Here is a 16,766-nt window from a genome sequence, read left to right on the forward strand (position 1 = left end):
TCTAGCTAAACTTATTAAAAGCGCTATCTGGAGGACGGTAACATTCTCGGGTTGTTCCTTTCCTTTAGGGAGAGATAGTCCGGACCTTTAGATCCAATTAAGCGTCTTTAGGATTTGGCTGTTGAAAGTGAACGTCTGAGAAATACGCCTGATCCGGGATAACCCCAAAGGGGCTAGGACTAGTAAATATCCTTTCAACGTTTTACTACGTTAAAGGCGCTCTATAAATGCAAGTTGTTATATTAGTCACTATTGCGAAGAAATTTCACTAAAGTGTTTCATTTTTCTGCTTCCCCCCCCACCAGATCTCCATTACCTTATCCAGGAAGTCAAGATGAATATGAGGTACAAGTAATTCTTGCTGATTTCTTTTTTTTAATGTATATTTTGCTTAACCACCAAGTTAGTGGAAGCCGCACCCCTCCCTCAGTGGGAAGAGCCAGGTACCTACCCATCCCCACTGCTGTCGCTGAGAAGGTGTGCTTCAGCAGGGTCAGATGAGGAATGTTATTCACAACTTCCTCTTCTGTATTTACGTATTCATCTTAAAACTACATGCAGTGCACCACACATAGCCCTACAGCTGAAAACTTCTGTATAAAGGACTTCCCGGGAATGGTGAGCCAATCCAGATGTGAGGTTATTCACGTTTTGGTGGGAAGAATAGAAAAACAGAATATTTTTTTAAATGGTGAGAAACTTTTAAATGTTGGTGTTCAGAGAGACTTGGGTGTCCTCGTACAAGAAGCACAGAAAGTTAGCATTCAGATACAGCAAGCAATTAGGAAGGCAAATGGCATGTTGGCCTTTATCTAAGGATAAGGGGTAAGCCATTTAGGACTGAGATGAGGAGGAATTTCTTCACCCAGAGAGTGGTGAACCTGTGGAATTCTCTGCCACACAGGGCAGTTGAGGCCAATTCATTAAATATATTCAAGAAGGAGTTAGATATATTTCTTGAGGCTAAAGGGATCAAGGGATATGGGGAGAAAGCAGGGACCGGGTACTGAATTTGGATGATCAGCCATGATCTCATTAAATGGCGGAGCAGGCTCGAGGGGCTGAATGGCCTACTCCTATCTTCTATGTTTCTATGTTTATTGCAAGGGGGTTGGAGTATAAGAGTAAGGAAGTCTTGCTACAATTGTACAGGGCTTTGGTGAGACCACACCTGGAGTACTGTGCACAGTTTTGGTCTCCTAACCTAAGGAAGGATATACTTGCCTTAGAGGGGGTGCAACGAAGGTTCACTAGATTGGTTCCTGGGGTGAGAAGGCTGACCTATGATGAGAAATTGAGTAGAATGGGCCTATACTCTCTGAAGTTTTGAAAAATAAGAGGTGATCTCATTGAAACATATAGGATACTGAAGTGGCCTGATGGGCAGGGTCGATGCTGAGGTTGTTTCCCCTGGCTGGAGAGTCTAGAACTAGGGGGGCATAGTCTCAGGATAAGGGGCCAGCCATTTAAGACTCAGATGAGGAGAATTTTCTTCACTCGGTGGGTTGTGAATCTTCGGAATTCTGTGCCCCAAAGTGCTGTGGTTGCTTAGTCGTTGAGTATATTCAAGGCTGAGACCGATAGATTTTTGGACTCTAGGGGAATCAAGGGATATGGAGATCGGGCGGGAAAGTGGAGTTGAAGTCGATGATCAGCCATAATGTTATTAAATGGCGGAGCAGGCTCGAGGAGCTGAATTCTTATGTTCTTATACATGTTCCCCATTTGGGGGTGACTGGATAGTGATCAAGGGGGGGGGAACACTTTTTTTCCTGCTTTCTGACCCAGTTGGTTAAAACGAATTGTAGAACCCCATCTCAGGCCAGCTAACTCAGAACAGACTGAATTGAACCATAGGTGTTCCTGGTCTGGTTCAGTTCCGTGCTGATTAATGCTCTTCTGAACTGCGCCAACAGGGAAAGGAGGGGAATGACACTGTGGTAACCAAGCCAACCAAAAGTGAACGTTAGAAGGTTGAGGGGTAAATTGATGGAAGTTTTCAAGATATTAAAGGGAACTGATAGGGTGGATAGAGAGAAACTATTTCCGCTGGTTGGGGAGTCTAGGACTAGGGGGCATAGTCTAAAAATTAGAGCCAAACCTTTCAGGAGTGAAATTAGGAAACACTTCTACACACAAAGGGTGGTAGAAGTTTGGAACTCTCTTCCGCAAACGGCAATTGATGCTAGATAAATTATCAATTTTAACGCAGATATTAGATTATTGTTAACCAAAAGGTATTAAGGGATATGGGGCAAAAGCAGGCACAGGAAACTTTCTGGTATCCGGCACGGACGGGACCGACGTGGTGCCGGTTCAGCAACAATTCCGGATAACCGAACGCTATAGTGAAAGATACGGACCTTAGAGCTCCACAAGTTGCAAGCGTCTCTGTAGCTTAGCAACAGCTGCAGCCAAACCCTTGCTTTCCTCAATTTGTTGCTGTGCAAGTAATAAAAGTTATAAAAGTTAGCTGAAACCGACTCCTGAATTTTGCCGGTTAACCGACATTTCGGTTGTTTAGGAGCCGGTTAATCGAAAGTTTCCTGTATATTGAGTTAGAACATAAGAACATAAGAAATAGGAGCAGGAGTAGGCCAATCGGCCCCTCGAGCCTGCTCCACCATTCAATAAGATCATGGCTGATCTGATCCTAACCTCAAATCTTCTATCACTCTGCATCCACCCGAACCCATGTGATCTCCCGGGAGAGGCGAAAAACCAGATAAAGACCCAATGGCCAATTTGGGAGAGAAAAATCTGGGAAATTCCTCTCCGACCCATCTAGGCGATCGAAATTCTTCCAGGAGATCACTCTGTCCCTATATTTTCTACAGTACTTACCTTCTGTAAAGGCGATCCCCACCCCAGCCAGGAACAGGAATAAAACCATCTCCTGAAATCTAACACAGAATTAGAACACAGTAGGAGCAGAACAAGGCTACACGGCCCCTGGGCCCACTCCACTACCCACAGGGCCATGACCATTCCGAACCTAGACTCATGTCCAATTTCCTGCCCGCTCCCCGTAACCCTTAATTCCCTTTACTTCTAGGAAACTATCTATTTCTGTTTTAAATTTATTTAATGATGTAGCTTCCACAGCTTTCTGGGGCAGCAAATTCCACAAACCTACCACCCTCTGAGTGAAGAAGTTTCTCCTCATCTCAGTTTTGAATGAGCAGCCCCTTATTTTAAGATTACGCCCCCCTAGTTCTAGTTTCACCCATCATTGGGAACATCCTCACCGCATCCACCCGATCAAGCCCCTTCACAATCTTATATGTTTCAATAAGATCGCCTCTCATTCTTCTGAACTCCAATGAGTAGAGTCCCAATCTACTCAACCTCTCCTCATATGACCACCCCCTCATCCCCGGGATTAACCGAGTGAACCTTCTTTGTACTGACTCGAGAGCAAGTATGTCTTTTCTTAAGTATGGACACCAAAACTGTACGCAGTATTCCAGGTGTGGTCTCACCAATACCTTGTACAACTGCAGCAATACCTCCCTGTTTTTATATTCCATCCCCCTAGCAATAAAAGCCAACATTCCATTGGCCTTCTTAATCACTTGCTGCACCTGCATACCAACTTTTTGAGTTTCGTGCACCAGGACCCCCAGATCCCTTTGTACTACAGTACTTTCCAGTTTCTTGCCACTAAGATAATAACTTGCTCTATGATTTTTCCTGCCAAAGTGCATAACCTCACACTTTCCAGTATTGTATTCCATCTGCCAAATCTCTGCCCACTTACTTAGCCTGTCTACGTCCCTTTGCAGGTTTTTTATGTCCTCCTCACTCACTACTTTCCGTCCCATCTTTGTATCATCTGCAAACTTTGATATGTTACACTCGGTCCCACTTAGGTCACAGATCAGCCATGATCTCACTGAATGGCGGAACAGGCTCGAGGGGCTAAATGGCTTCCTCCTGTTCCTATGTTCCTATTCTGAGTGAGAGTGGCGTGGGATGTTATAACGACATGACAGCAGTCAAAAGGTTGGTACTGTTTCACCAGCGATCCAATGAAAAGTTCAGCTTTAATTCTTTTTGTTTTGTCCATGTGCCAAGGCTTTTCTGCACCAGCTTGTTAAAAACTTACTGGAAGAAGGGAATGGGCTGTACAGAGAGGAAGATTACAAACTGGCCCTGGTCGAGTACGTAGAGGCCCTGAACGTAGCACAATACGCACAGTCGGACGAGGTTGTAATCTCGCAACACTTGCTGGAGAAGCTGTACGTTAATCGAGCAGCCTGCTACTTCAGTATGGTGAGTATTATCGGGGTTTTTTAATTTATAGGCATCTTTAGTGCAAAAACATACATCTGTCTCGGGTATGGTGTCCTGGCCAATAGCTTACCTCCACCAGCATCACTAAAAACAGATGATCTGGTCATTTTATCTTATCGCTGTTTGTGGGAGCTTGCTGTGCGCAAATTGGCTGCCGCGTTTCCTACATTACAACAGTGACTGCACTTCAAAAAAGCACTTAATTGACTGTAAAGCGCTTTGGGACATCCTGCGACCGTGAAAGGCGCTATATTAATCCCAGTCTCTCTTTCTCTCATTCTCTCTCTTCTCTCTTTCTCTCTCATTCTCTCTTTCTCTCCTTTCTCGCTTTCTCTTTCTCTCATTCTCTCTTTCTCTCTCATTCTTTCACTCGTTCTCTCTCCCTCTCTTTTTCTCTTTTTCTCTCTCTCTCTCACTGTTTCTCTCCTTTCTCTCTCTCTCTCTCTTTCTCTCCCTCTCATTCCCTCTTTCTCTCCTTTCTCGCTTTCTCTTTCTCTCGTTCTCTCTCTCTCATTCTTTCTCTCGTTCTCTCTCCCTCTCTTTTTCTCTCTTTCTCTTTTTCCTCTTTCTCTCTTTCTTACACCCTCTTTCTCTTTCCACCCCTCGTTTTGTCTTTCTTTCTCTCTCTTTCGCTCCTTTCTCTTTTTCTCTCTCTCCTCTCTCTTTCTCTTACTTTTTCTCTTTCTCCTCTTTCTCTCTCTTTCTTACTCCCTCTTTCTCTCTCTCCACCCCTCTCTCTTTCTGTCTTTATTACTCTCTCTCCATTCTCTCTTGACTGTATGTGAGCTGGTGTCGTGACGAATTTGTTGTAAAATCATTCCGATGTTGATTTCACTGCAGTGATGGGTTGTGTTCTTGGCTACTTTATGGCCCCTTCTGTATTCTGCCAGATGCGCTGGTGCCCTTAATTGCTGTAATCCATCATTGCTGAATTGCCCCTGTTTATACAGTGAGCGGATTCTGCCACAATGGAACCACACCACGAGCACAAGTCTTCAATATCCACTGCCATCACAAAGTTTCATTCATGGCCTTTTCATTCTGGCCGATGGTGGAAGCCGGTTAGGGGATGGGAAAGGTCTGTCCGAGCCAGCCATGGCAAAAAAAACCAACCGCTGGCCTTTACGGGTAAGTTGAGAGGCACTTAGTACAGGTAGACTATCCTTTATCCGCACTTCTGAAAACCGAAAACCTCTGAAAACCGAAAGTTTTTTTGTGGAGCGTAAGTCGTGCGCACGACATAACCCGAGTGGCGCCAAACATGACCCGACGCGGCCGATGCTTTTCTGACCTGATTTGCGGGCCAGCTTAGCGTAGAAGTCAGCCGATATCCGGCTTTCCCACAACTGGCGGCGGCAGTCGAGCCCCAGACCCCCGCTAAGTCAAGGAATTCAGATACGGAGCAGGGGGAGCTGTAAACAGACTGGGAGCGGCAGCACAGAGCGGCAGGAAGGGGAATGAGACACGGAACAGTTGCAAGAGGTAGCCTGAACTTTTAAAATTTATATTAAATACAAATACTAATTACCAAATGAATTTAATGTTCAGAGTTTCCCAGTCTGAAATAATACCTTCTGAAATCCGAAAATTTCCGAAAACTGAAACACAGCTGGTCCCAAGGTTTTCGGATAAGGGATAGTCAACCTGTAGTAGAATGGCCACTTGGTTGAGGTATTGCGGGTCCGGTACCTGTGGAACTCGACCCCGGAAAGACTCGGTGCCTACAGAAAATTGGGAGGACAAACGAAACGAAAAAAGTGACTCTTCCCTTCCCGAGGGTAGGCCGTGGGGAAGAGATAAGCCTCCGAGTGGTGGAGATGCTGACCGTGACTCTTGTTGCAGGGTGCATACGAGAAAGCTCTGGAAGACTGTGAAAGCACGCTAAAGCTCAATGAAAACAACTACCGGGCACTTTATCGGAAAACCCGGGCACTGAACGAGCTGGGAAAGCATAAAGAAGCTTATGAGTGCATTGCCAAGTGTTCCTTCACTGTTCCCCAGGTGAGTATGTCTGTTTACGCTGCAGTGCAATGCTGGGTTTCATGTTTCCGCCTGGACTGGAAATTTATAAAAATTTACTTGGGAGTTTGGCAGCATTCCCTCCTGCCCTCCGCCCCGAAAGAATCTTACAGCACAGAAGGCGGCTGCTCAGCCCATCATGCCTATGCTAGCTCTCTGAAGGAGCTCTGCACTTATTCCCATTCCCCACACCCTTTGAAACTTTTCCTGTTTCAAGTGCCTATCCCCGTCCCTTTTAAAAGCTATTATGGATTCCACTTCCATATCCAGTTCTCGTGGGGCATTCCATGACGTAACAACCACCTGTGTAAAAACAAAAATAAAATAAAAAACCCTCCTAACCTCTCCCTTTGTTCTTTAGGTGACATTCTTAAATTGACGCCCTCTCATTACCAATGGAAATAGTTTTTTTTCCAATTTGCCCGATCAAAATCCCTCATAATCTTAAACGCCTCTCTTAGCCATGATCTACTTGAATGGCGGAACATAGGAACAGGAGTAGGCCATTCAGCCCCTCGACCCTCTTGGTCGCTCAGCTCCCGGGCCTGGCATAACTCGCCATCCGCAGGTCCAAGGTGCGTAAAGTCGATTGGGATGGGGGTGGGGGTCCCCTTCCAAGGACTCGCACATGCCCGGGTGACTCTGGTACGGGATTACACCATGCCCACCGGTTCCCTTCAAGCATTATGAGGGCAGCACGGTGGCATAGTGGTTAGCACTGTTGCCTCACAGCGCCAGGGACCCGGGTTCAAATCCGGCCTCGGGTGACTGTCTGTGTGGAGTTTGCACATTCTCCCCGTGTTTGCGTGGGTTTCCTCCGGGTGCTCCGGTTTCTTCCCACAGTCCAAAGATGTGCGGGTTAGGTTGATTGGCCATGATAAAAAAAAAATTGGCCCTTAGTGTTAGGGGGGATTAAATATGTGGGGTTACGGGGTTACGGGGATAGGGCTTGGGTGGGATGGCTGTCGGTGTAGGGACCGGGTGCTAGGGTTTGGATGATCAGCCATGATCTCGTTGAATGGCGGAGCAGGCTCGAAGGGCCGAATGGCCTACTCCTGCTCCTAGTTTCTATGTTTCTATTTCCCGAGCGACATTTCGCTGGACAGCGACTGGCAGAGAAGAATCATTTTTAGTTTGTTTCGAGCCAATTGTTTTAGTGGTGCCCTCCTTTATTATGTGGCAGTGCCACTTTATGTTCAAACTAATTAGAATTACATAAAATTTACAGCATAGAAAGAGGCCATTCGGCCCTCCTTGTCTGTGCTGGTGTTTATGCTCCACCTGCGTGTCCTCCCACCCTACTTCATCTCACCCTACCAGCATATCCTTCTATTCTATTCTCCCTCATGTATTTATCTAACTTCCCCTCAAATGCATCTATGCTATTCACCTCAACCACTCCAAGTTCCGCATTCTAACCACTCTCTGAGCAAAGAAGTTACACATCCATTCTGCAAGTTTGCTCACGTCTTCTTGTATTTTGTCGCAGTCTTCCTCAGTATTAACTGTGAGTAACATTGCACTTTTCTAAATTTGCCAAACACGGGCCCATTCCCCGACACATCGAGATCTGCTTGCAGTAGTTGAGCTTCCTCTACAGTCCTAACACTCACATGTAGCTTCGTATTGTCTGCAAACTGGCGATCATTCCCCCAACACCGCCATCTAGGTCATTAATGAAAATAGTAAAGAGAAAAGGTCCCAACACTGATCCCTTTGGGACACGACGGGTAACAGGTCTCCAAGCAGATCCAAATCCATTAACAACTTGATGCCTACAGGCATTCAGGCAATTCTTGATCCACTGCAGCAGATAAAATATTGTGGAATTAGAGGCAATCTTGTAGAGTAGCCTTTCACGAGGTACCTTTTCAAATGTTTTCTGAAAGTTCAGGTAGCCAATGTCTACCGGGTTGCCCTTATCCACTTACCTTAGTAACTTCTTCAAAATAATCAATCAAATTTGTAAGACGCAACCTTCTTTTCCAGAAGCCATGTTGAGTGTCCATGAGGACACATTCTCTATCCAAGTGATCATTATAGGGCATCTCTTAAGATATCTTTGAGCATCTTGCCTATTGGTGTCAGTGTCAGCTGTGGCTCAGTTGGTAACACTCTCACCTCTGGGTCAGAGCATAAGAACATAAGAAATAGGAGCAGGAGCAGGCCATTCTGCCCCTTGAGCCTGCTCCGCCATTTAGTAAGATCATGGCTGATCTGATCTTGGCCTCAACTCCACTTCCCTGCCTGCTCCCCATACCCCTCGACTCCCCTGTTTTTCAAAAATCTGTTTATCTCTGCCTTGAATATATTCAATGACTCCGCCTCCACAGCTCTCTGGGGTAGGGAATTCCAAAGATTCACGACCCTCTGAGAGAAGAAATTCCTCCTCATCTCCGTTTTAAATGGGCGACCCCTTATTTTGAAACTATGCCCCCCTAGTTCTAGATTCCCCCACGAGGGGAAACATCCTCTCTGCATCTACCCTGTCATGCCCCCTCAGAATCTTATATGTTTCAATAAGATCACCTCTCTTTCTTCCAAACTCCAATGAGTATCGGCCCAACCTGCTCAACCTTTCTTCATAGGACAACCCCTTCAACTCTGGAATCAACCTAGTGAACCTTCTCTGAACTGCCTCCAATGCAGATATATCCCTCCTTAAATAAGGAGACCAAAACTGTACGCCGTACGCCCTGTACAGTTGTAGCAAGACTTCCCTACTTTTATACTCCATCCCCCTTGCAATAAAGGCCAACATTCCATTTGCCTTCCTAATTACTTGCTGTACCTGCATGCTAACTTTTTATGTTTCATGTACGAGGACCCCCAGATCCCTCTGTACCACAGCATTCTGTAGCCTCTCTCCATTTAAATAATATTTTGCTTTTTTATTCTTCCTACCAAAGTGGATAACCTCACATTTTCCCACATTATACTCGCCATCTGCCAAATTTTTGCCCACTCACTTAACCTATCTACATCCCTTTGCAGACTCTATGTCCTCCTCACAACTTGCTTTCCCACCTATCTTTGTATCTTCAGCAAATTTGGCAACAGTACACTCGGTCGCTTCATCCAAGTCATTAATATAGATTGTAACTAGTTGAGGCCCCAGCACTGATCCCTGTGGCACCCCACTAGTTACAGTTTGTCAACCTGAAAATTACCCATTTATCCCGACCCTCTGTTTTCTGTTAGTTAGCCAATGCTAATATATTACCCCCAACCCCGTGAGCTCTTATCTTGTGCAGTAACCTTTTATGTGGCACCTTATCGAATGCCTTCTGGAAATCCAAATACACTACATCTACTGGTTCCCCTTTATCCACCCTGCTCATTACATCCTCAAAGAACTCTAGTAAATTTGTCAAACATGATTTTCCTTTCAAACTCTGCTTGATTGTATTATGATTTTCTAAATGTCCTGCTACTACTTCTTTGATAATGGATTCCAGCATTTTCCCAATGACAGATGTTAGGCTAACTAGCCTATAGGTTCCTGCTTTCTGTCTCCCTCTTTTCCTGAATAGGGGCGTTACATTTGTGGTTTTCCAATCCGCTGGGACCTTTCCAGAATCCAGGGAATTTTGGTAGATTACAACCAATGCATCCACTATCTCTGCAGCCATTTCTTTTAAGACCCTAGGATGCAGGCCATCGGGTCCAGGGGACTTTTCAACTTTAGTCCCATTAGTTTTCTCTAGCGATAGTGATTGTTTTGAGTTCCTCTCTCCCTTTTGCCCCTTGATTATTTACTATTATTAGGATGCTTTTAGTGTCTTCCACCATGAAGACAGATACAAAATATTTGTTCAAAGTCTCTGCCATTTCCCTGTTTCCCATTATTAATTCCTCAGTCTCATCCTCTAAGGGACCAACGTTTACTTTAGCTACTCTCTTCCTTTTTATATACCTGTAGAAGCTCTTACTGTCTCTTTTTATATTTCTTGCTAGTTTACTCTCATAATCTTATTTTCTCCCTCTTTATTTTTTTTTAATCATCCTTTCTAAAAATGTTCCAATCCTCTGGCCTACCACTAAACTTCGCAACATTGTGTGCCTTTTCTTTCAATTTGATATCATCTCTAACTTCCTTAGTTAGCCACGGATGGTTCATCCTTCTCGTAGAGTCTTTCCTTCTCACTGGAATATACCTTTGCTGAGAGTTATGAAATATCTTCTTAAATGTCTGCCACTGCTTATCTACAGTCTTACCCTTTAACCTATTTTCCCAGTCCACTTTAGCCAACTCTGTCTTCATACCTTTGTAATTGCCTTTATTTAAGTTTAAGACACTAGTTTCAGACCCAAATTTCTCACCCTCAAACCGAATGTGAAATTCTATCATGCTATGTTCACTCTTCCCTAGAGGATCCTTTACTATGGGATCATTAATTAATCCTGTCCCATTGCACATTACCAGATGTAAAATAGCCTGCTCCTTGGTTGGTTCCATAACGTATTGTTCTAAGAAACCGTCCCGAATATAGTCTATGAACTCGTCCTCAAGGCTACCTTTGTCAATTTGATTTGTCCAATCTATATGAAGATTAAAATCGCCCACGATTATTGCAGTACCTTTCGTATAAGCCTCCATTATTTCTTGATTTATAGAAACATAGACATAGAAGATAGGAGCAGGAGTAGGCCATTCGGCCCTTCGAGCCTGCTCCGCCATTCAACGAGATCATGGCTGATCATCCAAACCCTAGCACCCGGTCCCTACACCGACAACCATCCCACCCAAGCCCTATCCCCGTAACCCCACGTATTTAATCCCCCCTAACACTAAGGGCCAATTTTTATCATGGCCAATCAACCTAACCCGCACATCTTTGGACTGTGGGAGGAAACCGGAGCACCCGGAGGAAACCCACGCAAACACGGGGAGAATGTGCAAACTCCACACAGACAGTCACCCGAGGCCGGATTTGAACCCGGGTCCCTGGCGCTGTGAGGCAACAGTGCTAACCACTATGCCACCGTGCTGCCCTACTCTGTCCTACTGTGTAGCTACTGTTAGGAGGCCTATAGACTACGCCCACCAGTGACTTCTTGTCCTTACTATTTCTTATCTCCACCCAAACTGATTCTACATCGTGATCTTCCGAGCCAAGATAATTTCTCACTACTGTACTGATCTCATCCTTTATTAACAGAGCTACCCCACCTCCTTTTCCTTTTTGCCTATCCTTCCGAAATGTTAAATATCCCTGAATATTCAGTTCCCAGCCTTGGTAACCTTGCAACCACGTCCCTGTAATGGCTATCAGATCATACCCATTTATTTCTATTTGTGCCGTCAATTCATCTATCTTGTAATGAATGTTGCATGCATTCAGATAAAGAACCTTTAATGTTGTCTTTTTACCATTTTTCCCTACTCTTACCCTATTTGCTGGTGCAGTCTTATGTTTGTATGTTCTGTCCCTTCCTGTCAGACTCTGGTTATCATTACCCCTATCGCTACCCTGCACTATTGCCTTGTCCTTTCTCTTTAAATTTCTAAATTTCCCTTCACCTGAACCCGCCCCCCCCCACAACTATTTAGTTTAAAGCCCTATCTAAGGTTGTGGGTTCTCTCTCCAGAGACTTGAGCACAAAAATCTAGGCTGACACTCCAGTGCAGTACTGAGGGAGTGCTGCACTGTCGGAGGTGCCGTCTTTCAGAGGAGACGTTAAACCAAGGCCCGTCTGCTCTCGCAGGTGGACGTAAAAGATCCCATGGCACTATTTCAAAGAAGAGCAGGGGAGTTCTCCCCAGTGTCCTGGGGCCAATATTTATCCCTCAACCAACATCACTAAAACAGATTATCTGGTCATTATCACATTGCTGTTTGTGGGAGCTTGCTGTGCGCAAATTGGCTGTCGCGTTTCCTACATTACAACAGTGACTACACTTCAAAAAGTACTTAATTGGCTGTAAAGCGCTTTGGGACGTCCGGTGGTCATGAAAGACGCTATAGAAATACAAGTCTTTATTTCTTCGTACTGAAGTCAAACTAGTGGGCCTATAATTACCCAGCTCTGTCTTATCATCCTTTTTAGAAATTGGAACTAGATTAACATCCTTCCTGTCTGAGGGAACAGTCCCCGACTCTAGCGAGCTATTAAAGATTCAGGCAAGGGGCTGGTATAGCACCCGTCCATTTCTTGTATGGACCCTCGGGTGGGTGTCAGAAGCAGAAGGGTATAGGCATGAGTTTTTTTTCTCGCCTTCCCTCTTTTGAAAATATTGACACACTGGGGAACAATTCCGCAAGTACTGGTCCTCCTCCAGTGTTGTTATGAATTCTGAACAGGAGGAGGCCATTCAGCCCCTCGTGCCTGTTCCGCCATTCAGTTAGATCATGCACTATGTAAGTGCAAGTTCTTTCTCATGGCTGATCTGTATCTTAGCTCCATTTACCTGCCTTGGTTCCATATTCCTTCATACCCTTGCCTAACGAGATCAGCTAACTGGGCACAAACCAGGGATTGAACCTCGAAACATAGAAAAATCGGAGCAGGAGTAGGCCATTCGGCCCTTCGAGTCTGCTCCGCCATCCAATATGATCATGGCTGATCCTCTATCTCAATACCATATTCCCGCTCTCTCCCCATACCCCTTGATGCCTTTTGTGTCTGGAAATCCATCTATCTCCTCCTTAAATATATTCAGTGACTTGACCTCCACAGCCTTCTGTGGTAGAGAATTCCACAGGTTCACCACCCTCTGAGTGAAGAAATTTCTCCTCATGTCAGTCCTAAATGCCCTACTCCGTATCCTGAGACTGTGACCCCTCGTTCTAGAGCCCCCAGCCAGGATCCTCCCTGCATCCAGTCTGTCTAACCCTGTCAGAAATTTATACGTTTCAGTGAGATCCCCTCTCATTCTTCTAAACTCTAGTGAATACAGGCCTAGTCGACCCAATCGCTCCTCATACGACAGTCCTGCCATCCCAGGAATCAGTCTGGTGAACCTTCGCTGCACTCCCTCTATGACAAATATATCCTTTCTTAGGTAAGGAGACCAAAACTGCACACAGTACTCCAGGTGTGGTCTCACTAAGGCCCTGTTTAACTGTAGTAAGACATCCTTGCTCCTGTACTCAAATCCTCTTGCAATGAAGGCCAACATACCATTTGCCTTCCTAACTGCTTGCTGCACCTGCGTGTTTGCTTTCAGTGACTGGTGTACAAGGATACCCAGGTCCCTCGATACATCAACATTTCCCAATCTAGCACCATTTAAATAATACTCTGCCTTTCTGTTTTTCCTACCGAAGTGGATAACTTCACATTTATCCACGTTATACTGCATCTGCCATGTATCTGCCCACTCACTCAACTTGTCTAAATCGCCTTGAAGCCTCTTTGCATCCTCCTCACAGCTCACAATCCCACCTAGTTTCTCGGGGCCTTGTAGGCCTGTATGGCTCAACAACTCCCTGCGTAAACTCGCTGAGCCACCGGGGGAAGCACAGTGACTTCCAAAATGTCAGTAAGCTTAGCAGATAATTCCTTAAAACCATTAAGGCCGGAGGTGGAATAATGTATTGCCCTTTATTTGTTTAGGATGAAAAGGTAGTGAAATTGACGCAAGAACTGGCACAGAAGTTGGGGCTACGGATCCGTAAAGCGTACATCCGAGCTCAGGTGAGTGTCGTCGGCTTGCTGCCTGTCTGTTCCTCGCTTCGCCTAATGTTTATTTTTCCTCGGGGGTGGGGGAGGGGTTGTTGGATATTGCGAACAACGACGGACAGGAAATGACCCTCTGGGGAAAGAGATCGAGAGAGTAGGGCCAAAGTGACTGAAAGCTATGCCACTGATGTTGGAGTGGGTGATGGGGGTGGGGTACGGTGGAATGCAGAGGAGGCCAGAGTCAGAAGATCAGATGGCACAGGAGGGGGACATTGGGATTGGAGAGGAGTCATGCTAAACTTTTATAAATCACTGGTTAGGCCCCAGCGGTAGTATTGCATCCCATTCTGGGTACCACACTTTAGGAAGGATGTCAAGGCCTTAGAGAGGGTGCAGAGGAGATTTACTTGAATGATACCAGGGACAGGGTACTGAGTTTGGATGATCAGCCATGATCTCATTGAATGGCGGCGCAGGCTCGAGGGGCCGAATGGCCTACTCCTGCTCCTATCTTCTATGTTTCTGTGCCGGGCTTCAGTTATGTGGAGAGACTGGAGAAGCTGGGATTGCTCTCCTTAGAGCAGAGAAGGTTAAGGAGAGATTTTAATAGAAGTGTTCAAAATTCATGAAGAGCTGTCACAGGCACAATGGGCCAAATGGCCTCCTTCTGTGCTGTCATTCTATGCTTCTAAGTTGCTGAGGTAGAATTGGGTGAGGCCATGGAAAGATTTGTAGATGAGAGCGAGGATTTTAAATTAGTTGGGGGACAGGGCGCTGGTATTTGTTTATGGGATGTCAGCATCACTGGCAAGGCCAGCATTTATTGCCCATCCCGAATTGCCCTTGAGAAGTTGATGGTGAGCTGTCTTGAACCGCTGCAGTCCGTGTGGTGAAGCTGCTCCCACAGCGCTGTTAGGGAGGGAGTTCCAGGAGGACAGGATGATGTGGACAGGATATAGGCAGCAGAGATTGAACAAGTTGGAGCTTGTGGGGGTGAGAAAGCTACTCACTAGGGTGTTGAAGAGATCTAAACCTTTGGAGGGCTATGGGGAAAGAGCGGGGGAGTGGGACTAATTGGATCGCTCTTTCAGAGAGCCAGCACAGGCACGATGGGCCGAAAGGCCTCCTTCTGTGCTCTATGATTCTGTGGTTCTATAAATCACCTCATCATCTCCTCTGTTGTAACAAACACAGCAATTGTCTTAAATAAAGGAGAAGTGGGATGGGAAAATGTATCGGAGATGGCCATATAGCGTGCGTCATTAACGAATCGCCCAGTTGTGTGACTGGTACATCCCTTTCCCAGTTCTGATGAAAGGTCATCGACCTGAAACGTTAACTCTGTTTCTCTCTCCACCTGACCTGCTGAGTATTTCCAGCATTTTACTGTTTTTATTTCAGAATTCCAGTGCTCGCAGTATGTTGGCTTTCAACAATCCCTTTCACTTCTTGCTTTACTCATTTTGCCTATCCTTCAGCAAGCTCTGCATTTGCACAGATAGCAGAAGTTTGCGTCAAGTCAGGTGTTAAGCTTTTCAGTGCCGGCGGAGAATCCAGGGCTGCGATGAGGCTGGATACCTCCATCTCCGCCACACTAAGTCCCACAAATGTTCTCTTTTTTTCAGCATGACGTGGATACAGTGGGTCTGACCGCTATTGGCAAATCAGCAAACAGCAGTCAGGTAAGTGGACTCCTTCTTGTGTTTTTCGGCTGGTGAGAAGTTTCTACTTAAGGAACTTTGTCCAGCTGTATGTGTTTCTGTTGTAACAACTGTAATTTGGATGATATTTAATAAATCACAAGTGTTCAATGTTTCTGTAGGATGCAAAGCATGCTGGCTGGCTTAAATTCAGCATTGAACTAAAAAGCAATTAATCAAAAAACACTCACAAACAGACACTGTCTCTCTCATGAAATTCGCCATCAAACAAAAAGGACCCAGTCACACCCCTGAAAATATGTTTATCAAAGTCCTTTCAGCAATCATGCTGGTTCTCTCACTCCAGAGGTTTGAGAACAAAAATCTTTACTGACACTCCAGTGCAATACTGAGGGAGTGCTGTACTGTCGGAGGTGCCATCTTTCAGATGAGACGTTAAACCGAGGCCCCGTCTGCCCCCTCTATTCGGGGCACTATTTGAAGAAGAGCAGGGGAGTCTTGGCCAATATTTATTCCTCAATCAACATCACTAAAAAAACAGATTATCTGGCCATTATCACATTGCTGTTTGTGGGAGCTTGCTGTGTGCAAATTGGCTGCTGCGTTTCCTACATTACAACAGTGAATATTTCCTTTTAGAAAGTACTCTGATCTATCCTTCTTAGGTCCAAAGTGGATGACCTCACACTTGCCTACATTGAAATCCATTTGCCACAGTTTTGCCCATTCACTTATACAGGAAACTCTCGTTTAAACGGCACCTAAATATCCGGAATTCTCTATTAACCGACAAAATTCATACTCCGAAAACAACACCTCAATAACCGGAGATGTTGCCGAGTCCGAGTCTCCCGCGGTGGCCGAGTTAGTCAGTGGGGGTAGTTCTCCAAACTGCCACTACTCGGCTTCTTGGCGCAGTCGGAAGTCCAAACACCTCAATAACAGGAGTCTGACTCTCCCGCGCTGCCGGTAGTCTCTTCCGGTCCGCCATTTTTCTGTGTGTCTCTCCATCTTTATCGTAGATAACCCTCTCTGTCATCCGGAATTTTTAATCAACCGGCACCATCCTGGGTCCCGTCGGTGCCGGATACGAAAGAGTTTCCTGTACTAGTAATATCTCTTTGTAATTTTATGCTTCCAGCTACACTGCTTACAGTGTCGTCT

At 45.5% G+C, this 16,766-nt stretch overlaps 1 protein-coding gene across 3 annotated transcripts in view; it reads left to right on the top strand.

The window, feature by feature from the left end:
- Positions 1-16,766, top strand: part of zc3h7bb (zinc finger CCCH-type containing 7Bb) — an 82,590-nt gene that overhangs the window by 18,523 nt on the left and 47,301 nt on the right. For all 3 annotated transcript variants that reach the window (XM_085969529.1, XM_085969527.1, XM_085969528.1), the window contains exons 3-7: positions 306-345; positions 4,078-4,275; positions 6,139-6,297; positions 13,876-13,956; positions 15,567-15,623. In XM_085969529.1, the coding sequence (XP_085825655.1) occupies positions 306-345; positions 4,078-4,275; positions 6,139-6,297; positions 13,876-13,956; positions 15,567-15,623 (535 nt within the window). The remainder of the gene's footprint in view (positions 1-305; positions 346-4,077; positions 4,276-6,138; positions 6,298-13,875; positions 13,957-15,566; positions 15,624-16,766) is intronic.

Source organism: Somniosus microcephalus, chromosome 28 (assembly GCF_052327205.1).
Source record: "Somniosus microcephalus isolate GS21.2 chromosome 28, FLI_Smic_1.0, whole genome shotgun sequence".
NCBI classification, from domain to species: domain Eukaryota; kingdom Metazoa; phylum Chordata; class Chondrichthyes; order Squaliformes; family Somniosidae; genus Somniosus; species Somniosus microcephalus.